This window comes from Perissodus microlepis, chromosome 15 (genome assembly GCF_051167445.1).
Source record: "Perissodus microlepis isolate ML-2025 ecotype Zambia chromosome 15, ASM5116744v1, whole genome shotgun sequence".
Lineage (NCBI taxonomy): Eukaryota > Metazoa > Chordata > Actinopteri > Cichliformes > Cichlidae > Perissodus > Perissodus microlepis.
The window spans coordinates 34,778,430-34,798,306 of record NC_140475.1 but is presented as its reverse complement, the minus strand read 5'-3'; the positions used below and the strand labels follow the sequence as shown (position 1 = coordinate 34,798,306).

The 19,877-nt window shown below is 43.8% G+C and overlaps 1 protein-coding gene across 9 annotated transcripts in view; it reads left to right on the top strand.

The window, feature by feature from the left end:
* The window catches only part of ephb3b (eph receptor B3b), a 58,468-nt gene that overhangs the window by 25,824 nt on the left and 12,767 nt on the right, over positions 1 to 19,877 (top strand). For 3 of the 9 annotated variants that reach the window (XM_084952155.1, XM_084952148.1, XM_084952150.1), the window contains exons 2-10: positions 2,253 to 2,317; positions 6,861 to 7,533; positions 10,722 to 10,877; positions 11,792 to 12,127; positions 14,890 to 15,014; positions 15,504 to 15,666; positions 16,037 to 16,145; positions 17,677 to 17,729; positions 17,873 to 18,091. In XM_084952155.1, coding sequence (XP_084808281.1) covers positions 2,253 to 2,317; positions 6,861 to 7,533; positions 10,722 to 10,877; positions 11,792 to 12,127; positions 14,890 to 15,014; positions 15,504 to 15,666; positions 16,037 to 16,145; positions 17,677 to 17,729; positions 17,873 to 18,091 — 1,899 coding nt within the window. The remainder of the gene's footprint in view (positions 1 to 2,252; positions 2,318 to 6,860; positions 7,534 to 10,721; positions 10,878 to 11,791; positions 12,128 to 14,889; positions 15,015 to 15,503; positions 15,667 to 16,036; positions 16,146 to 17,676; positions 17,730 to 17,872; positions 18,092 to 19,877) is intronic. The other 6 variants (XM_084952156.1, XM_084952152.1, XM_084952154.1 and 3 more) reach the window with 3 other exon arrangements.

The following is a 19,877-nucleotide window of genomic DNA, read 5'->3' as shown; positions in this document are numbered from 1 at the left end:
TTGCTCTATAATCTGGTTCCTTCTGCCTCATTCTTGTCCTTTATTATCTGTACGAGTCTGCTTTGCACACTTTATTAGATTTTTTTGTCCGTGTATTAGATGATTTTAAGATGCTTGGACTTTCCGTGCAGGCTTTATTCTTGCAATGTGCTTGTAATGCCAGGTGTGTTATTTCAAATCACAGCAATATAGTGGACAGAGCATGGCAGGCACCCATACACACACACACACACACATCCTGACACACATACACTGACAGAGAGGGAGCGGCCGGGTTAGGTCAGGGTCATTCACCACTTTTGCTCTGGCCCATTGACTCAGGATTGGTGCTCCACTTTGGGCACAATGCAGGACTTTGCACCAAATACACACACATACAATTGTCCTGTGACACAGACTTGCAAGCACACAGTTATGCACGCACACAAAACACAACCCCCGGCCAGATCAAACAATGCAGATGCAGCGAGAAAGGAGGGGTTCAGCGATGAGTGTGCGGTCTCGAATCATCTGCTGTCCCAACCACTGAGTCAGGCTGGACAGGTGTGTCTGTTTGCGCTTTGCATATCTCTCTCTCTTTCACTTCACGTCCCTTCTGCTTCATCCCCGCATCCCCCTCCTTCCCCCCCCCGTTCGTCTTTGCGTTTTGCCGTGCTGTCATTTTCAGCGAGGCCAGCTCTAATGACAAGCGAGCGCATCAAACACAAGGCCGACTTGTAATAATAAATACCAGGCGGCAAACATATATAATTTTCACCTCACCGGCTTACCTACCTCCACGGCTGTCAGTAACAGGTCCCAAATCACACACTGTCACAGTATGAGTCACAGGAAGTCCTGCAGCTAGTGAGTGCTGGCACATTCTCTGAGAAAACACAAGCAGGCCCTCAGTTGCTCACATGTGGCTACATCTGGTTACAAAGGGAGCTCTTAGTAAACACCACATTCATGAGTTCCCTGCTTTAACACTGGAAACACATTGAGAATATTGCAAACCCGCTAAGCAAAAGGAATCACTTATGATAAAGGCTTTGATTTGGCTCATGGTGACAGTTTTAGACCTTTTTCAGTCAAAGTCTGAGGGGGTGAAAATGAGTGGGACTTCCCCATTGTAAGAGCATAACACTTGGACAAAGTTAGATATAATTCACCAGGGGCTTGAAGTTCTTTTTGTTTGCCTGAATGTAGCAGTTGCTTGATGTGTGGTAAAAATCCTTGAGTTATAGTATTGCACTTATACCTAGGACCTATTTACAATTAGTTAGCAAGCCAAAAAAAAGAAGCCTGCAAAGACTTGGAAAATCTCAAACTTCCTTTGATGACCAAGCACTCGCTGGCTGCACCGTTTCATCATCTTTCACTATCTTGTAGAACAGCACAGCGGTTGAGATAATAACGGTGGCTGCACATCATGCCTTGAGCGCCAGGTAGTAAAAGACTCGACATTTATAGTCTTCCTTCCCCGCTCTCGCAAAGCTCCCATCTCTGCCAGCAGAAACAAGAAAGTGGAAAGTGGAGAGCAAAAACGGTTTTGCAGGGGAGATCTCTGTCCACCACAACTTGCGCGAGCCATTTGCTGATGTTTTTGTGTGTGAAATCCTCCGTGTGTGGCATATAGATACGTCTAAGAATGCTCTAAACTGAAGTGCCTTCAAGTATTGACGCAAAACGAATCCTATTGAAGTTTACCGACCTCTGTTCCACTCGAGAGCTCCTCTTTTGTGACACCGAAATTTATTGCTCCTGCTCTCCATTCAAGTATTCTGTTGGGTTGTATATCTTGAGTTTTACAACTGTGTCTATATCTTATCAAGTGTGTGTCTGTGTGTCACGTGTTCTGTGGGAAGCGGAACTGTTTCGCAGTGAGAGCTTTGTTTAAGGGAAACACCTAATTGGGACTAATTAGCTTAATGAGGAGCATCAGTAAAATATCACACAATACCTCACTGATCACCTATCTGGACCTTTGTCTGTCTCGTGTTTCATCTATAATACATTCACTCACACACACCCACACATACTCACTTGCACATAAAGTACTTCTTTGTCTAAATCAATTCAGTTAGTTGTGAGCTTGTGTGTCCTTTATTCACACAGTTTTCTGAAAGCAGCTCTGGTCAGAGCCTCGTATCTGCTCCTTGGATCATTTTGCAAGTTTTATGAGATTGTTGTAAAACAACTGAAAGTTCTACTGATCTCTTTTTTTCTTCCTTGTTTGATTGTGTTGTTTTCTTTCTGCTTCCGTTTTTCAGAGACGTTGATGGACACAAAGTGGGCCACGACAGAACTGGCTTGGACTGCACATCCTGAGACTGGGGTGAGTTTACTGGGCATAGTGTGCATTGTGTTGTGTTAATAATGAGCAATACTCCAGGCTATGTTTTACCATTTGATGCAATTAAAATATTTTAGGCAGCAAAACAAATGATGCACTGACATCTAATTCACCTGACTGACACCTGATTGACTCCCTCCTGCCTCCTCTTGAAAAATGCAAAAAAAAAAAAAAAGCATTGGTGTTGTCATGAAGTTCCCTTTTAAACGCTGATAAATGTCTCAGCACCCAAATCTACCTCACACAAAGTGTCCATGACAGCCTCACATGGCTTTCCCATGTGGTCTCCACAATGGGGCAAAAAGAGCCTCGACCCCTCCTCGGCTATACTTCAAAGACTGCCAGCACTCCTCCCTTGCCTTTGTGTGGTCCTCTGACTTGGCCCTTGTGTTTTGAACGATGGGCCCCTTTTTTTAGTATATTTTTGCTCTTACCACAACACACTTGTCGGAGGATTCTTCCCCAGCTGTTCGAAGTCACCCACCCTCCTCATGCTCCTTTTCGCCTAGCCATTAAACATTAACTGTGCCAGACACACACTAGCCACCTCAGCTGTAAACAATCAGGAGGACAAACCCTCTCACAGCCTGGCATGTCCCATTTCTGTTCCCCCTTCCCTCCAAACACACACACACCTCTTCATCCTGTTACGCTACAATGCAGTGGTGATGCTCCCACGAGGTCCAGGCAGACATGGTTTAGGAACCTAAAAAACATGCCTCTCTGTTTCTCTTCCAACCAAACCTGCAACAGATGCTCCTTCTCAGTCGATGTACATACAGTGGCTGCCCTTTTGCAATCCAGATTTCCCACATTACCTGCCAAAAGGGTGGAGATGAATTTGTCCCCTTTTTTTTTTGGGTGGGTGTGTGTTTGCAGCAGAATGTGCCACAGACAGCATTTGTTGTCCCTGAGTTATTTTTCCACCCTTTGTGTGTTTGTGTGCGCGTTTTCCCTCCTTTTATTTTTTCCCTCCCTCCCTCACTTTCGCTCTCAGTCCCTCGCTCTCGCAAAATCATTCGTCCGTGTTGCCTTGTTCCTTTCTTCACGCAGACTTTTATTGTATACATGTTTGTTTGCTCTCGCAGTCTTGCGGTGGGAACGACCCAACCTGTTTTTGTTGTGTGTGATGAGTGTTTAAGAGAAACCGATGCCGTGGATAAGAGGACAAACAAAGCAGCCTGCGGGGAAAGGGACGAGAGAGAAAGAGAGAGAGAGAGAGAGACAGGGTTTCAGGAAAATCCAGAGCAATGTCCGTGCGTCAAGAAGGAAAGAGTGTATGAGACAAGAAAATCAGTTCCTCAAAAAGCAAATCTAACACTACACATTCTCTCAGTCATGCCAAGCACGAATCATATCGTCTCCATCTTTTTAAACAACATTGCAAAACACATGCAAATGAAGCTACAAACATAAAGCTACACAGAAGCTGTGTTTGTAAGCGCTGATAATCGTAAGGAAGTGTCTTTACATGCTCCAACACTAGGTTGTTGTGTTTTACACACATTCTTTTATATTCTTTCACGTCTATGGTATGTGCATTTCTCAGTCTGTCTGCATCTGTCTTTATAGCCTGTAGCATCTCTGTATGAGGCATGCATGCGTGCAGCTCAGCACCAGTTTGGTGATGCGTTTGGATTTCCAGCATTCATTATGTCTCCATGTGTGACGTGTGAATATTTGTCTATAAATCATGCCGTTTATGTTCCAAACCAGATGGGCAAAGAAGAAGGGGGAATTCCGCTGAGTAGCTCTTTCAGACCCGGAATGATACCCACAGGGCTTTCCCTAAGCATACGCTGACAACAATATATGAAGTTAGCGAGCCTACAGAGATAATAAGTATTGTCGGTATATGACTGTCTCCTTCACAAGACCACCTTCCCTGCACGAAACGTGTCATAAACAAGCTGGAACAGTATTAAATTAGCCTTAGTGGGATTATTGAACCGGCTAAACAAACAACAAAATAAAAACACACTAATTGGTTGCATTGAGCTTGTTGGAACTTTCAGCATTTCAGGCAATGCCTAAAGCTAATAATAATAGTTTATTCATGTTGCCATGAAGTTTTCTTAGAGTAAATGTTCTCTTTTAATTCATCCAAGGTCGAAGGATGAAAAAAGATGATAAAACTGGCAAAAAAAACAGCTTTAAATGATGATTTTGAGAATTATTGTTGCACCAAAATGTGCAATGTGTAAGGCCCGTGCATTGCTGTCTGGAGGTGAAAGTTAAAGGTTTGATTGGAAAGGACAAAGAGAAAACAGAGAGGCTCGCCAATCTTGCATAACAATTCATCTTGTTGAAAATCGATGCCAAGAAACTTGACCCTTTTTTGCACAACATGCTTAATTCATTCAGGCTTGGTAAGCAGGCTCTGAGATTGTTTGCCCACTGGTGCATGTCTGACGGGGGGTTGGTTGACCCCTTTCTAACTGCACGCATACACAAACAGACCCACACCTATACGTATATATATACTCTCAAACAAACACAGAGTGAGCACAAACTTGGCCAGACAAGCTCGCATGAGCAAATTTATACAAACGCACAGCCACAAAACACTTGGCCGCATTGCTCTTTTGCGCAGGGTGATTTATTACACTAAACTAAATACCCATTGACACTTCATGCTTTTAGCCATTCCATTGACCTGGCTGGTGATTATCGATTCCCTCTGGTCGCTTCCTCCTTCTCTCCCGCTCTTGTGGGGCCATCATTTTAATGCCACAGCCAAACTACACCCATTCTTCCCCCTTTGTCCCTTATGGCCTCCACGGTCTTGGATGAATAGCCTTGTCTCCACCACATCCATATCACAGCCTTAATTAAGATGCTTCAAGCTCAGAAGGAAACGACTGGCTCTGAAGAGGAAAAGCGGTATCTATTTACCCGAGTGTTGAGGAAGGCAAATGCTTTGAGGTACAATCCAGCCCCAAGAACATAACTGTAGAGATTTAATTTTACTATAGATATCTCATATAGCAATGTCACAGGTTCAGGTAGCGAGTTCACCAGTTACGCTAAATATGCACTATGCATTTGGTGTATAGTTTTAGCAGTCATCTCAAGGCGCTTGAGGATATTGCAAGGTAACGACCCTACAGTAATAAAGAGAAAACCCCCAAAATCAAACAAATTCTGAGCAAGCACTTGGCAACAGTAGGAAGGAAAAACTAGCTTTTAGCAGGAAAAAACGTCTGGTAGAAGCAGACTCAAGAAGTGACAACAATCTGTCACGACTGGTACACAGTGTAAGAGCGCAAGAGATTAATAATGATCAATACCTAAATGCAAAGTGGTGTGTTAGCTTTTGACTGCCCTGTGACTTATTGGTAAATAGACTCGTTTATATATAGTCATTCAAAGCACTTTATAGAACTTGCCCCATCCATACATCACTTTTTTCAATGTCTCACATTCTCACACATTCACACTCCAGTGAATGCATCAGAGCAACTTAGGATTCAGGATCTTGCCCAAGGATACTTTGGCATGCAGACTGGTGCAGCCGGCAATCAAACCACCAACCTTCTGATTAGTAGGTGACCCGCTCTACCTCGTAAGCTACAGCCACCCATTATTCCCTTCTCTAGTATTATTTTCCTCCCCTGTTCCCTCTACATTAAATGCTCTAAAGCACTGGCACGTCTTTTGCATAGCCCTGTTAACTACTGTTGTATTTAAACGTGTCTAAAAATACTTTGACTCAAATGTTTGTCTGATAAAAGAAAGGGGAGCAGATCCCTCAGCGTGCGCACACACGCACGCAAACACACACGCACACACTTAGATATATTATACACACAGGAATTGCTGTTTGAAGTGAAATGATTTAATCGCGGTGTCCTCATTCGAGATTGAAAAAAAGAAGAAGAAGAAAAAAAGACATAACATTAACGCGTCTCACAGCAAAGCTTTTACAGTCTGGTTTGCTTGCACTCATTTAATGAAGCTGGTAATCAAAGTTTAGAAAATTTAATCCCATTTTATCCCGAGTAATTCACCCCCTGGGTACTGTAGTAGCATTGAAAGATGTAGAGTGTAAAAACAGAAAAGCATGAAGGTTAACTGGCGCCTTTTCCCCGCTTTTATTAGAGGACGTTGCAGTCATTGCTCGGTAATTGAAGTGTAATTGGTTGTGAAGCAGTGTGGCTGGTTCTTCCAAACAGATATGAGGTAAACATGCTTTGGTGGCTCTGTGGCAAGGAGGTGACAGGTTCCTGTAATTGTGATGAATTTGCAGTCCTTGTGCCTGGCTTTTTGCCACACTAATCAGGAATGAAAGGTGCATCATGGCAAAAGCAAGGGAATGGAAGTAAAAGAAATACAGCTAAACTGAAAAAATCCAATTCTCGCTCCCTCATGACTTGTGTCCTGGTACTTTAATCACTTGCTTTTTATGCCACTTGATTTAATGTAGCTCATCTAGGTTCGATGGAAGATGCCCAGCAGCTACTCAATATCTATCAGACATTTACAGCTGCTAATTTTTCATGTTCTTCATCTGATTTCTTTTCAGTGGGAAGAGGTCAGTGGCTACGACGATGCCATGAACCCCATCCGGACGTATCAAGTCTGCAATGTGCGTGAGCTCAACCAAAATAACTGGCTACGTAGCGACTTCATCCCGCGAAAAGATGTACTGCGCGTGTATGTGGAGATGAAATTCACAGTGCGTGACTGCAACAGCATTCCCAACATCCCTGGTTCCTGCAAAGAAACATTTAACCTCTTCTACTATGAGTCTGACTCGGATTCAGCTACGGCTACCAGCCCTTTCTGGATGGAGAACCCTTATGTGAAGGTTGACACCATCGCCCCAGATGAGAGTTTTTCCATGCTCGAGTCTGGACGGGTAAACACGAAAGTCAGAAGTTTTGGCCCGCTGTCCAAAGCTGGCTTCTACTTGGCCTTCCAGGATCTCGGTGCTTGCATGTCACTCATCTCAGTCAGAGTGTTTTATAAGAAGTGCTCCACCACAATCGCCAACTTCGCCGTATTTCCCGAAACGGCAACGGGGGCTGAAGCGACATCGCTGGTGATAGCCCCAGGAACTTGTGTCCCCAATGCCTTGGAGGTGTCTGTGCCGCTGAAGCTTTATTGCAACGGAGATGGGGAGTGGATGGTTCCTGTAGGAGCCTGTACCTGCATGGCTGGTTTTGAACCGGCCATGAAGGACACCCAGTGTCAAGGTGAGTATTTTCACAATATATAATTTAGGTCAGTTTATGACGTGTTGTGGCGGATTAAGTGGATTAGACATTCTTCAAAGGTTGCTCAAGGTTCAAACCCACAACAGAATAGTGTGCTACTTCATCTTATGTTACAGTCCTCAGATTTCAGGATGGAGCCTTCTTACGAAGATCATATGAGAAGACGTTTACGTTTACATTTTGGGAACATGGAATGGTATTAGACTAGTGGTCCTAGTCTTCACAAAGACTTGACTGCTGTGGAAAAAAAACACACTGATTGCCTGAGAGATTAATTGGACATTATTTTGGCTACAGGATACACTGTTTTATGCTGGATTGTTCACTCAACACATCGTAATGAATAATTTATTTTATCTTGTTTTCTTTTGACATGTTAATCCAGTGATTACAAGCTATAATAATACAGACTAGCAGGGCTACGCACTCCCGTGACCTCAGCTTTGCCTTGAGGTTGGTTGCAAAATGAATGCGCAGTGTGTTGTCTCTTTATGAAAGCGAGTGGCTAATGGCTTCAGGTCTGATGGAAAACATGACAGGTTCACAGAGGTGAAAGAGAAAGGTAAATTTAAACAGCAAGGTCCCGACTGAAATGGAGTGCAGGTGACAGCATGAGAATAATGAAGGATAAATGGAAAAATTTGTGCATGTGTGTACGTGGGCGTAAAATTAGGCCTGGGCGTGCAGAAAGTGTGTGAAGAGTGAAAGAGCGATCTGGTGAGGTTATTGATCACGTGAATGCAAGGTGCCCCGTGCGTGGGCTTCGATTTCGGGGGTGATCCCTGCTTGTCTGAGTCCTTCTTCCTATAATAGAAGAAAGCAATGACGCTGCACAGGCCTTGTATTTTGTACCCACTCCACTCCAGGAGTGGGTGGATACTGAATATGCGCTCACCTTTAGAAGGAGAGTGTTTGCACGAGACAAAGGGGAGAGTGTAGTATATCTAAAGTGAACGTGGTTAAAAACTCATTTGTTTGTTTCTGGCACCTCAAGGTTGAAGCTCTGGTGACTGGCCGCTGATAAAATGCTCTCTAATCACTAGAAACCACAAGGGATAAATCTCGCTTTCTTGTTCTCGTTAGGTCCTCTCTCCTTTTCCTTCCTCTCCTTCTATATTATTCCATGCTCATTTCTCATCACCCTTTTTCCGTGCTTTTTCTGTCCTCCTAGCATACAGTATCTCTTGCAGCTCTTTATTTCTCTCTGCGCCAGTCTTTACTTCTCCAATTCCTTCCTAATCTGAAGGCCGTCGTGCTCATTAATAAGCCACTAGAGTTACAGTAAGGATGTCAGTATTAATATTAATCGATGAGCCTTTTTTGCCTTCCCACTCATTAGCTGCACATTTTTTACCCCCAATATTCTTTACTTTTTCATGCCTCAGACTTTCCAATTTCAGCATACATTTTAATCAGTTCCTTAAGCTCTATGTTCTGCATGAGAGGATAAGACACAGGGGAGCGAGGAAGAGGGGAGGTGGGGGTCCTACAGGATTAGCATTTTCTATGCCTCCACCTCTTCCACCTCTCCCTCCCTTTTCGCTCTACCCCCTTGTCTGTCTTTCTTCCTCATTCTTTAATGGTTCCTCTAAGGGAAAATAGATAAAAGGAACAGGATGACCCCTTTACTCGCTGGAAGTGATTGATCAGCACTTTCAACCTTTTGGTGTAAAAAAAGAGGCTTCCTTTAACGGGAATGCTTCTTCAACATCTTTGCTAACAGTTAAAAATATTTTTTTTCTTGCCCTGTGAGCTCAGAATTAGCTTGCAATTTGCTCTGTGTTAGGTGAAAAAATATGAACAAACTTGTTTATAGAAACTGTTTAGACACCTAAATTCAAGGTCAGTTCTTTATCTGTTTATCAAACCATACTTCCTGTTAGCCAGCAGTGTGGATAACTCTGACAAATTGGTGGGAGAACAAATATACTCAGTGCTAATGTACACGGTGCAGCCAGCTGGTGGTTTTGAGCTAATATTGAACTTTCAGAAGCAGGAAAACAGCAGGAGCAGTAAGTGGTCTGCTGTAAATTTGACCTCTGACCTCAGTCGTTTTCAAAGGGGAGCATAAATCCAACATGGAATCTGTGACGATAATTATCATTCGGGGGGGACAAACATTGCAGTTTGTCCTTGACGTTGACGAGCTAATGCGCTAGTGGGTCAGCTAATCAACTGGCCCTTGTAAACTTTGCCTCCCTTACCTGCTCCTGCCTCTCTTTTTTTATTAGGCATGGCGGCAAACTCATTCATCTTTTAACAAGACAGTTTATGAAAGATATGGAGCCTGCCAAAGCGTCCTGAATCACAATGTTGCCGTTACAGTTTCCCTGCACGTCTGTAACTTATCACACGAGTTATAAACGTCCAAACAGCAGCTATAAATGGAGATATGGCATTTTCTAATCCTAGCAGTGTTTTCATGTGACTGACTTGCCTTCAAGAACCAGTTTAGGTAAAGTTATGCTGAAAGTAGTTTCCTGTATAGAAGTAGTCTCAGTAGAAATACAGAGAAAAAACAATTAAAAAAAAAAAGAAACTTTGACATGTTCTCTGTCTGTATACAAAGATTTATGTTTGCACGTTTGCATTTCCTGATTCCCTCACTTTGCAAATTCTGAATACATCGTCCACTAAGTAAATGTTATTTGTACATTCAACAATAATTAATCAATATAACATAAACACACCAGTCAGATTTTCATGTTTTTGACACTGCGTTTTTAGGAGACCTGGGATGCCAATGTTACCTCTAAAGCACTTCTGTTGCTTCTGTTGTTTAAGTGTGCTGTAGGCTATAAATAAAATGACCATGGCAGTCAACTCAAACCGACATGTTTGAGGTATAGTTTTTTCTTCACTTCCAAAAACATAATTTATGTAACACAATTCAGTGGGCTACATACTGAAATTAGAAACAATCCTGTCAAGTTAGTATCAATCCTATTGTGCTAGTATCGATCCGAGACTACTACAAATACTATAGTACTTTTGCCACTAAAAATGAGTAGAATTACAGGCTATTGGCATGTATTGGCAAAAGTAAATTTTGTGTTTTCATTCCAGAGTAAGACACTTTCTAATATGATAGTGGTAAAATCAGTTTGTTTGTGTTTTTTTTAAGTTGTTGGTCATGCTTTCTTCATCATTCCCTCTTTTGCCATCAGCTTGCAGCCCTGGCACCTTCAAGTCCAAACAGGGGGACAGTTTGTGCTTGCCCTGCCCAGCCAACAGCCGTGCCAGCTCAGGAGCAGCCAGTGTTTGCTCCTGTCGAAACGGTTATTACCGTGCAGACACAGATTCTCCCGACTCCCCCTGCACTAGTAAGTAATGCTTCCTTCAGCCATCTGTATAACTCAGTATGTTTTAATGCTGACAACCTTACATCTAGTCTATTTTTCCCATCAGAACTGGGCCAAATGTGTTGTAATCATAAAGTTAAAGTTATTGTGTATTAAACGTCTTTGGATATTTCCATCAACTGCTGATAAAAGCTCCTAGCACAATGCTCCTGCCACGCCACACAGACAGCAAACAAGTCTGCTTGCTTTCCCAGCGTTATCCACAACTTTATCATCCAACCCCTCCCCTTCCCACCAACCTGCACTCACAACGTCTCTGCCCCACTACGGCCGGAAAGTGAAACCCACTTGTTTTTTTGTGAGCTTTATAATTTTTTTTTTTTACTGTTGGCTCTATTAAAAGCAAACAGACACCGAGGGGTGAATTTATTCAGAAGTGAAGAAAGAAGATCCTTTTTTCTGTTGCTGGGGTGTGGGGCTGATTCTCCCACAGTGCAGTGAGAGATAAGACTCCGGTAATTGGATAAGAATTGCCAAGACTCTGCCAATAGTTTGTCTTGCTCATTGCCCCCAAGCATTCTGTACACACAGACACACAGTGGAAATAAGCATGCAATTCAAATTTGAACTCCTGTCCTCTTTTTTTCTTTTTTTTAATGAAGAACTGCTGGAACAGTCTCTTGTTACAGTGAAAGAAAAGAAAATGGTGTAGTTAATGCATAAGAAATGTACTAATACCGCAGCGCAGTTATGGAATAATGAATGCATGTGTGTGTAATCATATATAAACTGTGCTTTCCAGTATGAATCTTTTGTCTATTGTCCTGATGACTCTGTGCTGTCACCAGGACAAATTTCTTTACACCCATTGTGCACGGAGATTGAATGCATTCTCATTGCGACCTATTTTCTTCATCCCATCCTTCCTTTTGCAGCCGTTCCGTCTGCCCCACGCAGCGTCATCTCCAGCGTCAACGAAACCTCGCTCGTGCTGGAGTGGAGCGAGCCTCGTGACCTGGGCGGCCGCGATGATGTCCTCTACAACGTCATCTGTAAGAAGTGCCTCCCCGACCGGGGAATGTGTTCGCGCTGCGACGACAACGTGGACATCTCACCGCGCCACCTGGGATTGACCCAGCGGCGTGTGGCGGTCCGGAACCTGCAAGCCCACACACAGTACAGCTTTGAGATCCAGGCGGTCAACGGCGTTTCCAACAAGAGCCCCTATACGCCCCAGTTCTCCGCCGTGAACATCACCACAAATCAGGCCGGTAGGTGCAGCTTCAGCACTGTGGCTACCTGGCAAAGATCAGCATTGATGTTTCGGGCGATGCCAACTTTCAAAGGCTGGGAAAAGACACAAAAGGATGTCAGAGAATACGCTCTGCACCTAAAAAGCAGAGATCAATTTCTTGTATGTATGTGGGAGTGTGCTACATATTTTTCCTTTGAACAGGGATTGAGAAGGAGGACATTCTTCTGAATGAGCTTAGAAAGGGACCTTTTTTTCACACGCCCACAGCATGCTCTGTGCTAACACCACTGCAAATAGCAATAGCGAGGCAGTGTATATTCAAAGTGTGGAACCTTTAGTATTCTGGCTGCCCACTGGTTCCAACCCACCGATCCTTCAGCTCTCAGCAAAAACAGTAACTAGGCCAATGTAGCAATCAGAGCTGAGATGATTTTTTTAAACCCATCTGGTATATATAGATATACAGAGTAATAGAACCCGCTATCGATAAGTCAAGTGATGAAAATAAATCAATAAATGGAGGGAGACTGTAGACCAGGGACGTCAGAATAATTGCATATTGTGCATTGGACCAGTAAAACTCCACCTGTCAGTGAAAAAGGATAAGTATCCTAAGATACCTTAATATAAGAAAAAGAAGTGCAGTTTCAACAGTATGTCTCAGTTTTTCCACATGATAAAGAAAAGCTGCTGTAGTAAATGAAAGAAAGCTTTCAGCATTATTCTTTGGGCTAAAATTATAAGAAATAAATGTTTTAAATCACAGAAAAAAATCTGAAAGCTTTAGAAAGTTTCCATTAATTCACATTTTTTGTGGACATACTGTAAAAGAACAGGAACTCTTCTTTTTTTAAATGGTTTGTCTATTACTTAACTACTTTGGTGCAATATGAACGGTCTTTATCAGAAGGAAAAACTCCAAATACATTTAAAGTCCAGAATGTACGCCCTCCTTAAATTGGAGTCTTTGGCCATCAAGCCTTATGTTTGACACTACAGCTGGGGGACTATTATGATCATTTTTTCAGTTACCTAGGAAATCTCACTATTCTCACTGATGTACTTTTACTCACCCTAGTTTTTTTTTTACTTGTAAATTGAACTCTTTGCTGCTGTGTTAAGTTTGCTCTTTCGGCTAGCCTAGTAAACACCAAGGATTATTCCTTGGCTCCTCTTCCCCCATCCTTTTTCCTTCTCTCCATGGCCTTGTCCTCCTCACCTTTGACCTTGTGTGCCTACTCCTAAAAGATTCTTTAGGAAGGCCTTCTTTTTGTGGGTCTGGAACCCAAAGGCCCCACCAGCCCCACATGAGGGCCTCATTGTTTCATGGGGAGGTTTGGCGCTGGGCTGACAGGGACAAGTGTCCACCCTTGGGTGCTTGGGGTCAGGTGGGTGCGGAGGGAGCCGTGAAGAGAAAGAACAGGGCAAGAGAGCATCATCTGTGATCAGATTATCCATTTGTGTAGTCCCAAGACCATCCCTGCATGTGCAGTCACCTTTTAAGAATCAAAATAAATACTGGGTTGGTGATAAGCCTCTGGGGCCACCTCCATGGTTACTCCCAACGTCTCCTCCTGGAGGAGGGCCCCTAATCCCTTGGCTAGAGTAACCAGGGGATCTGCCTAGGAAGCATTGTCTTCTGGGGGAATAAGAGAGACAAGGAGAAATGGAATAGATGGGACTTACAAGGAAGGGAAAAACTCAGGAAAGGGGAGGTGCAGACACCAGAAAGAAAGACAGAGCAATAGAAGGTTGTCTGGTCTCCAAGACAAGCAGCGAGGTTAGAAAGGAAATGGAATGGGGACGATGAAAGAATGTAAAAATGGGATGTAAAAGTTTTTAACAAAGCCAGCGAAAATTGGTGTGTGGTATGGGGGAATGAGAAACACTGATCCAGGGATTTTCCTAAAGTGAGTGCGGTACAGTATTGAATAATATTATTGTGCAACACTTGACTTCCTTCACTTCACTTTCCTTATTGACCAAAAGTGATTATCAACACATCTGTCTTGGTTAGACAGGACATCTTGTGAAGAAGTCATAAAACTCTGGAGGAAGGGGGAGTGGATGGAGGGCTGTAGCAGTGAAAGACAAGCAAAAGAGTTGAAAAGTCCACTGAAAAAGCAGGAAGTGTATTATTTATATTCAAGTAAAGGTAATAGTGGAGAAAGAGCGGCATGGGCTTACTGTTAATGCGGCATGTGTAAACTAAGCATGGGAAACTCCAGTGATTACATGTTTCATAAAATAATTAGATTGTATGGTGTGTGCACATTTTTGTATTTGTATATTATATTCATGCACAGCACTTAAAGAACAAGATCTTTTTCTACAGCCGAGAAAAAAAAGGAAAGCACAGCTCCTCTCAAACATTTCAACCAGATTGTGGAGTAACAGCTCAGCAGCAGTGAAGCAAGTGCACAGACACATACGTGCAAAACTCTGTATGTGCGGCTGTTCCTTAGCTCGCCTGCCGTTAATATATGACAGAGGGAACTGCATGGACCTTATCCATCAGTTTCTAAAGTTTGATTCTCTTGCTACAGGAGAATTAGACATAACCTCTCCTTCCCCTAGGACTCTGGGAGGGAGAATTTGAGCATTAGTCGGGAATGGCTCTGCATACTAACTAGTGGCCAAAGCTTTTCACAAAGCTCACAGCTAAGACTTTGTATTTGGGCTTCTGTGGACAGACAAAGGGCACAGAACTTCAAAAGACATAACACGAAAAACAATAAATAAAGCGGATTTCCCTTTATTTATTTTTCCCCTGTGAAGCTCCCTCTGCAGTGCCCACAGTTCACCTGATGGCGGCCACAGCGAGCACCATGAGCCTGTCCTGGCTGCCTCCAGAGAAACCCAACGGAATCATTCTGGATTATGAGATTAAGTACCATGAGAAGGTAAGCGCCGATGTTAGAGAACGCCTGTAATTCAATCCAATTTCAGTGACTCGCATGGTTTCTGTATCATCTGTGTTTCTGTAAATGTGGAAAACAATGGCTCTGCTGATAAACACATGTTGGCCGTGAGGCTTCCTTTTCTTCTTATTCCACTCTTTCCATCTCTTTCTATCCTTCCAATCCCTTCCCTGTTGTACTCTTCCCTTTTCTTCTTTTCCCTCCCATCCTCTGTCAATCCATGCCTTAAAAAGTTTCTAAAACCCCAGAAAGTTTAGAGTTTTCCTTAGGGAAAGAGTGCAGTCACTCACTATATGCTGTCTTCTGCTGTCAGATTAACATACCAGCTATGATATGGCTCTCCTTTTCTCTCTCTCTCTCTCTTGGTCTTGTCTTTTTTTATATATTTTTGTCAACCTACATCAAAACCTTTAGAGAAGGAACAATGAGGAGCAGGGGTGCGTTGTTTAATCCCTGTATTTGTATGTGCAGGATCAGGGTGAGGCCATTGCCCATACCATGACTGCCCAACGGAGCAACGCCCGCATTGAAGGTCTTAAGGCTGGTACGCCTTACGTGGTGCAGGTCCGCGCTCGAACAGTCGCTGGTTACGGTCGCTACAGCAGCCCAGCCGACTTCAGCACCAACCTCCAAAGTATGTTACACCCCGCCTGCGTTACTACCCGGGGATGTACTGGGATATGTCTGTACAAATAGTGCAATGCAAAGCTTATAGATGTGTTGGATTTTTTCAAGAGTTTATAGTGTAAGAAGCCAATATGCGAGAAACGAAAAAAACTGAAATTCTTGTAACGGACTTATGATTTGATGAAAATGTACCTCCTGTCAGCCAGTCTGTGTATCAGCCATACCCTTCCTCTACTTTATAAAGGATGTGCAGATTCTCCTGCATACAGATTAATAAACCTTATACTGGTGTACTGAGCTGGATTGCAGCTAGTTTGGTCGATGCTTGCGGCAACTGACTAACTAACTGATCACCTTCTCTCTTTAATCTTGTAAAGCTGACCCCCCAAAGTCGCTGCAGGAGCAGCTGCCGCTCATCGTTGGATCAGCCACCGCCACCTTAGTCTTCATCATTGCAGTTGTGGTCATCGCTATTGTCTGCCTGAGGTGAGAATCCCGCTACTAAAACAGCAAGGCTTACAGAAGCATTGGTGCCAAACTGTTGTTTTTCCCGTCAATTTGAAAAAAACAAAACAAAACACTGAGATAGCTTCAAATGTCAGCTTTGTTTGCTTGTCCTCCAAACTGCCCCGGAACAGTCTCAGCGGATTGCTTTGCCACCTGTGAGCCCACTGAATGCCAGATTAGCCTTCTGAATCTGTGAATAGTAAACAGCTTTGGCCAAAATGCTACTTTGCTCAGTGGAAACAGCATGGTGGAGCAGCTGTTGGGCCTGATAGGCCTGCCCTCACGGCCCAGCACTCAGAATCAACTGTGCGTTTGCCCGACCACAAAGAACCCAGATGCGCCCCTGTCTGCTGAGCCCAATTGACTGGGAAGCTGCAAATGGCTGCTCTTACCTTTCAGAAAGTCTGACACTACATCAGCTGGGTCTAACCGCACTCGTTTATCCTTTATACCATTCATTTGTCAAGCAGAAAATGCCGTGCGAGGGTGTCTATATGTGTGAGAGGCTGGCATCCACTGCTGACTGGTGCCCACTTGGGTTCTCTCCGCAAGCCAGTTCAGGCAGCTGCTGACAAGCGTGGGCATCGGTCATGCTAGACTGAATAATAATCTCCCTGGATCCCCCTCCTTTTCTTTCTCCCTCCTGCCTCTTCGCTCTCCCTAATTTTCACACCGCTACATTGTGTGTCTCTCTCTCTCAGGGTCTTGGCTTAGCCACTGCTCTGACTGCTACAGAAGAAGGGAGAAAAATAGAAATGATACAAAATACACAGCTTCGGCATATACCAGAAGAAAATTAGAATTTAAAATAAAATGCAAATTACCATCGGGTATTTTTTGCCCCGGTTACTGGTTAGACAACAAAGGAAGCACATTAACATGTGATTTCAACAACCCAGCTCCGTATCCGAGCCCACACCCCATCCCCGCTGGGTGTGAAAGGGACAGATGCATGGAGGTGAAGCTGGAGGAACTGAGTGGCTATAAGAGGACAAGAGTAAATAAATTCATAAAAACAGAAAAGGGAGACTGAAAACCAGAGAGCAAGATCCATGAGGAGAAAAATACGATTGAGATTGAATTGAAATGTGCAGTGTGATGTCTGCGGGGCGAGGAAAGCGAGACAGCTGAGCTTGCTGTTTGAGTCCGCTTTTGTCTCGGCTGCTCATTTTTGGAGGGGTGGGGGGGTACCGAGAGTGAATGGCTTTCACTTGCCGCTTCAGACAATAGTATGATATCCTTTTGTTTACACTTGCGCTACAGTCCCCGAGTATGAATCATTTTTACCACTAGGCATTGATACAATCTTTATCAGCGTATCCCTTGCTTCCAGCGCACAAAAAGACTACACATATTTACCATGCCACATCACAGTGCGACTGCTTCTCACACTACAACTAGGCGTTATTAGGGATCTGTTTTCTCCCCGTGCCTTTGTTCCTCAGCAGTGTTTGTGTCCCACTGTGCGGGGACCACGTGACTCAGTTTGTGTTTTCCTCTTTCTCAACAGAAAGCAGAGAAACGGTTCAGAGTCAGAGTACACAGAGAAACTGCAGCAGTACAGTAAGTCTCTCCGCTAAGCTCGCTTACCTGTTCCAACGGCAGCATGTCTGTGCTTCTCGCTGTCGTCAGAAGTGATCAGACAGATATCACATTGAATATTTATTGCTTGGCAACGGAGATTCACTTTCCTGTTCTTGCCACTGAATCCCCAATAGTAACGCCGGGAATGAAGGTCTACATTGACCCCTTCACCTACGAGGACCCCAATGAGGCAGTGCGCGAGTTTGCCAAGGAGATCGATGTGTCCTGCGTGAAGATCGAGGAGGTCATTGGCGCAGGTAACCCACCAAAGCTCCTGAGCTACAGGGGGAAGACTGCTAGTCACCTCCAGGCCATACCATTAGAGGACTTCACACCAAGCGGTACTTTCACTCAATTCATCGCTAGCCCTCTTCTTGCTCGCCTCCCTACCGCACACCGTCACCTCTTAGGAACGTTTTTGTGTTTTTTGTTTTTTTAGCCTTCCAGATGTCCAGCACTGTGTTAGTGTGACTCACAGTTGTAGCACCCCCCACGTTTACCACGCCGTGTGCGTTTAGACTAGTTTTAATACCCATTGTATGGTAGATTATTATTTCACCCATGTCCTAAAAGGCAAAAATTACCCCAATCCTGCACTGGGAGCAATGCAATAAATATGGCACAAGAGTTATTGATAACTGATTAAATTTTTGGAAAAGCACAACCCCATACAGACAGGATTTATTTCTCTAGGGGAGAGTTTAATCCCATCTGATTGCATGTATTTTCCAGTATACGCTACAAACCTGTTTTTTTGCACACTTATTGAACTTTTGTGTGCACAGATAAACACTGAGCGTTAAGGTTTTGAGTTTCAGCAGCTGCCATCATTGAAATAATGCAGGATGTTGTAATTCTAGTGGTAATTATATCTGGCTACTGGCAGGAATGCTGTAGGATACCTTATCTACCTCTTAAAGTGGGCTTGTTTTCTACTTCTTTCATACCTCATTGCACTACTCTGCACTTCAAAACTGATGCAAAGGAAATTGAAATTTTAAAAGAAGGAAGACTGAAGGTAATGTGAAAATGTGCTGTAGTTGCTGTAGCTCACAAACTTGTGTATGTTGTGAAATATCGAGAGATTTACTGGCCAGCGATTGCCTTAATGAGCACTGTGTGAACCTGCGAGGGCTTGATTGTAATGGATATGTACTTTAGAGGACTTAAAGTCCAGCTCTTTGGCTCTGTGTCTGCTTTTGTGTGTGTAAGCTTGGGGAATTCCTGTCTCTAAGAGCCATGGCTAATATTTATCTGTTGTACTTTTCTAGAGGTTTAAATCTGTCTGGTTGGGGTGTAAAATATATTAAATTGCTCCAAGTCCAGGATTGGCTGCCTGTAACCCTGCCCACTTTTTTATATCCGGAGAACCTCTTAATTAAAAAGAGGATTTTTACTGGATCGTTATGTTTGACCTTTTTTTCCCTGGTACTCACACCCTATCCACTATGTGGTTGTAACCCCCTTGTTTTAAAAACCCTCCCTCACATGATGTTGTAGACAGTGAAATATTTTATGTCTTTGATATATTTGACAGTTATATCTCTGCCTAAAAGCTACAGGACTGTGCCATGTGAGGTTCAGATATTTTAGCATATGTTTCTGAGCCAAAAAAGGAAGACGTTGTGATGGCAGAGATGGGAATCGCTTGCCACTGCTTCTGCTACTACCATTACTACTACTACTACTACTACTACTACGACAGCTCTTCTACTGCTGAGGCAACTTCTTGAAACCCTCGCTCCCCAGCATTCGCCTTTAAAGTGACAAACCCTCAACCCCTGTCTTCCCTGTCCCCTTCCTCTCCTCTCCCCCTTCCTCAATCCATCCCTCCATGCCCCTCAACCCTTTGCCCCCGCCTTCCCTGACCTCCCCCACTTTGTTACCTTTGCACCTGTGTTGACACGCATCACTTTCATCACCTGATTTTTCTTGGCTTCTTGCACACGCTTGGTGTAGAGTGTAAACATAAAGCGTCCACAACCCCCAAGCTTCTGTCTCCACCCATCTCTTCCTCCTGTGCTCACTTCTCCCGCCCCTCTGAAGCTTAGCACCCCCCCCACCCACCCACCCACCCACCCCCACAAACCCTTGACCCCCTTTTCCCCGTAATCACCCTAAGTCTGG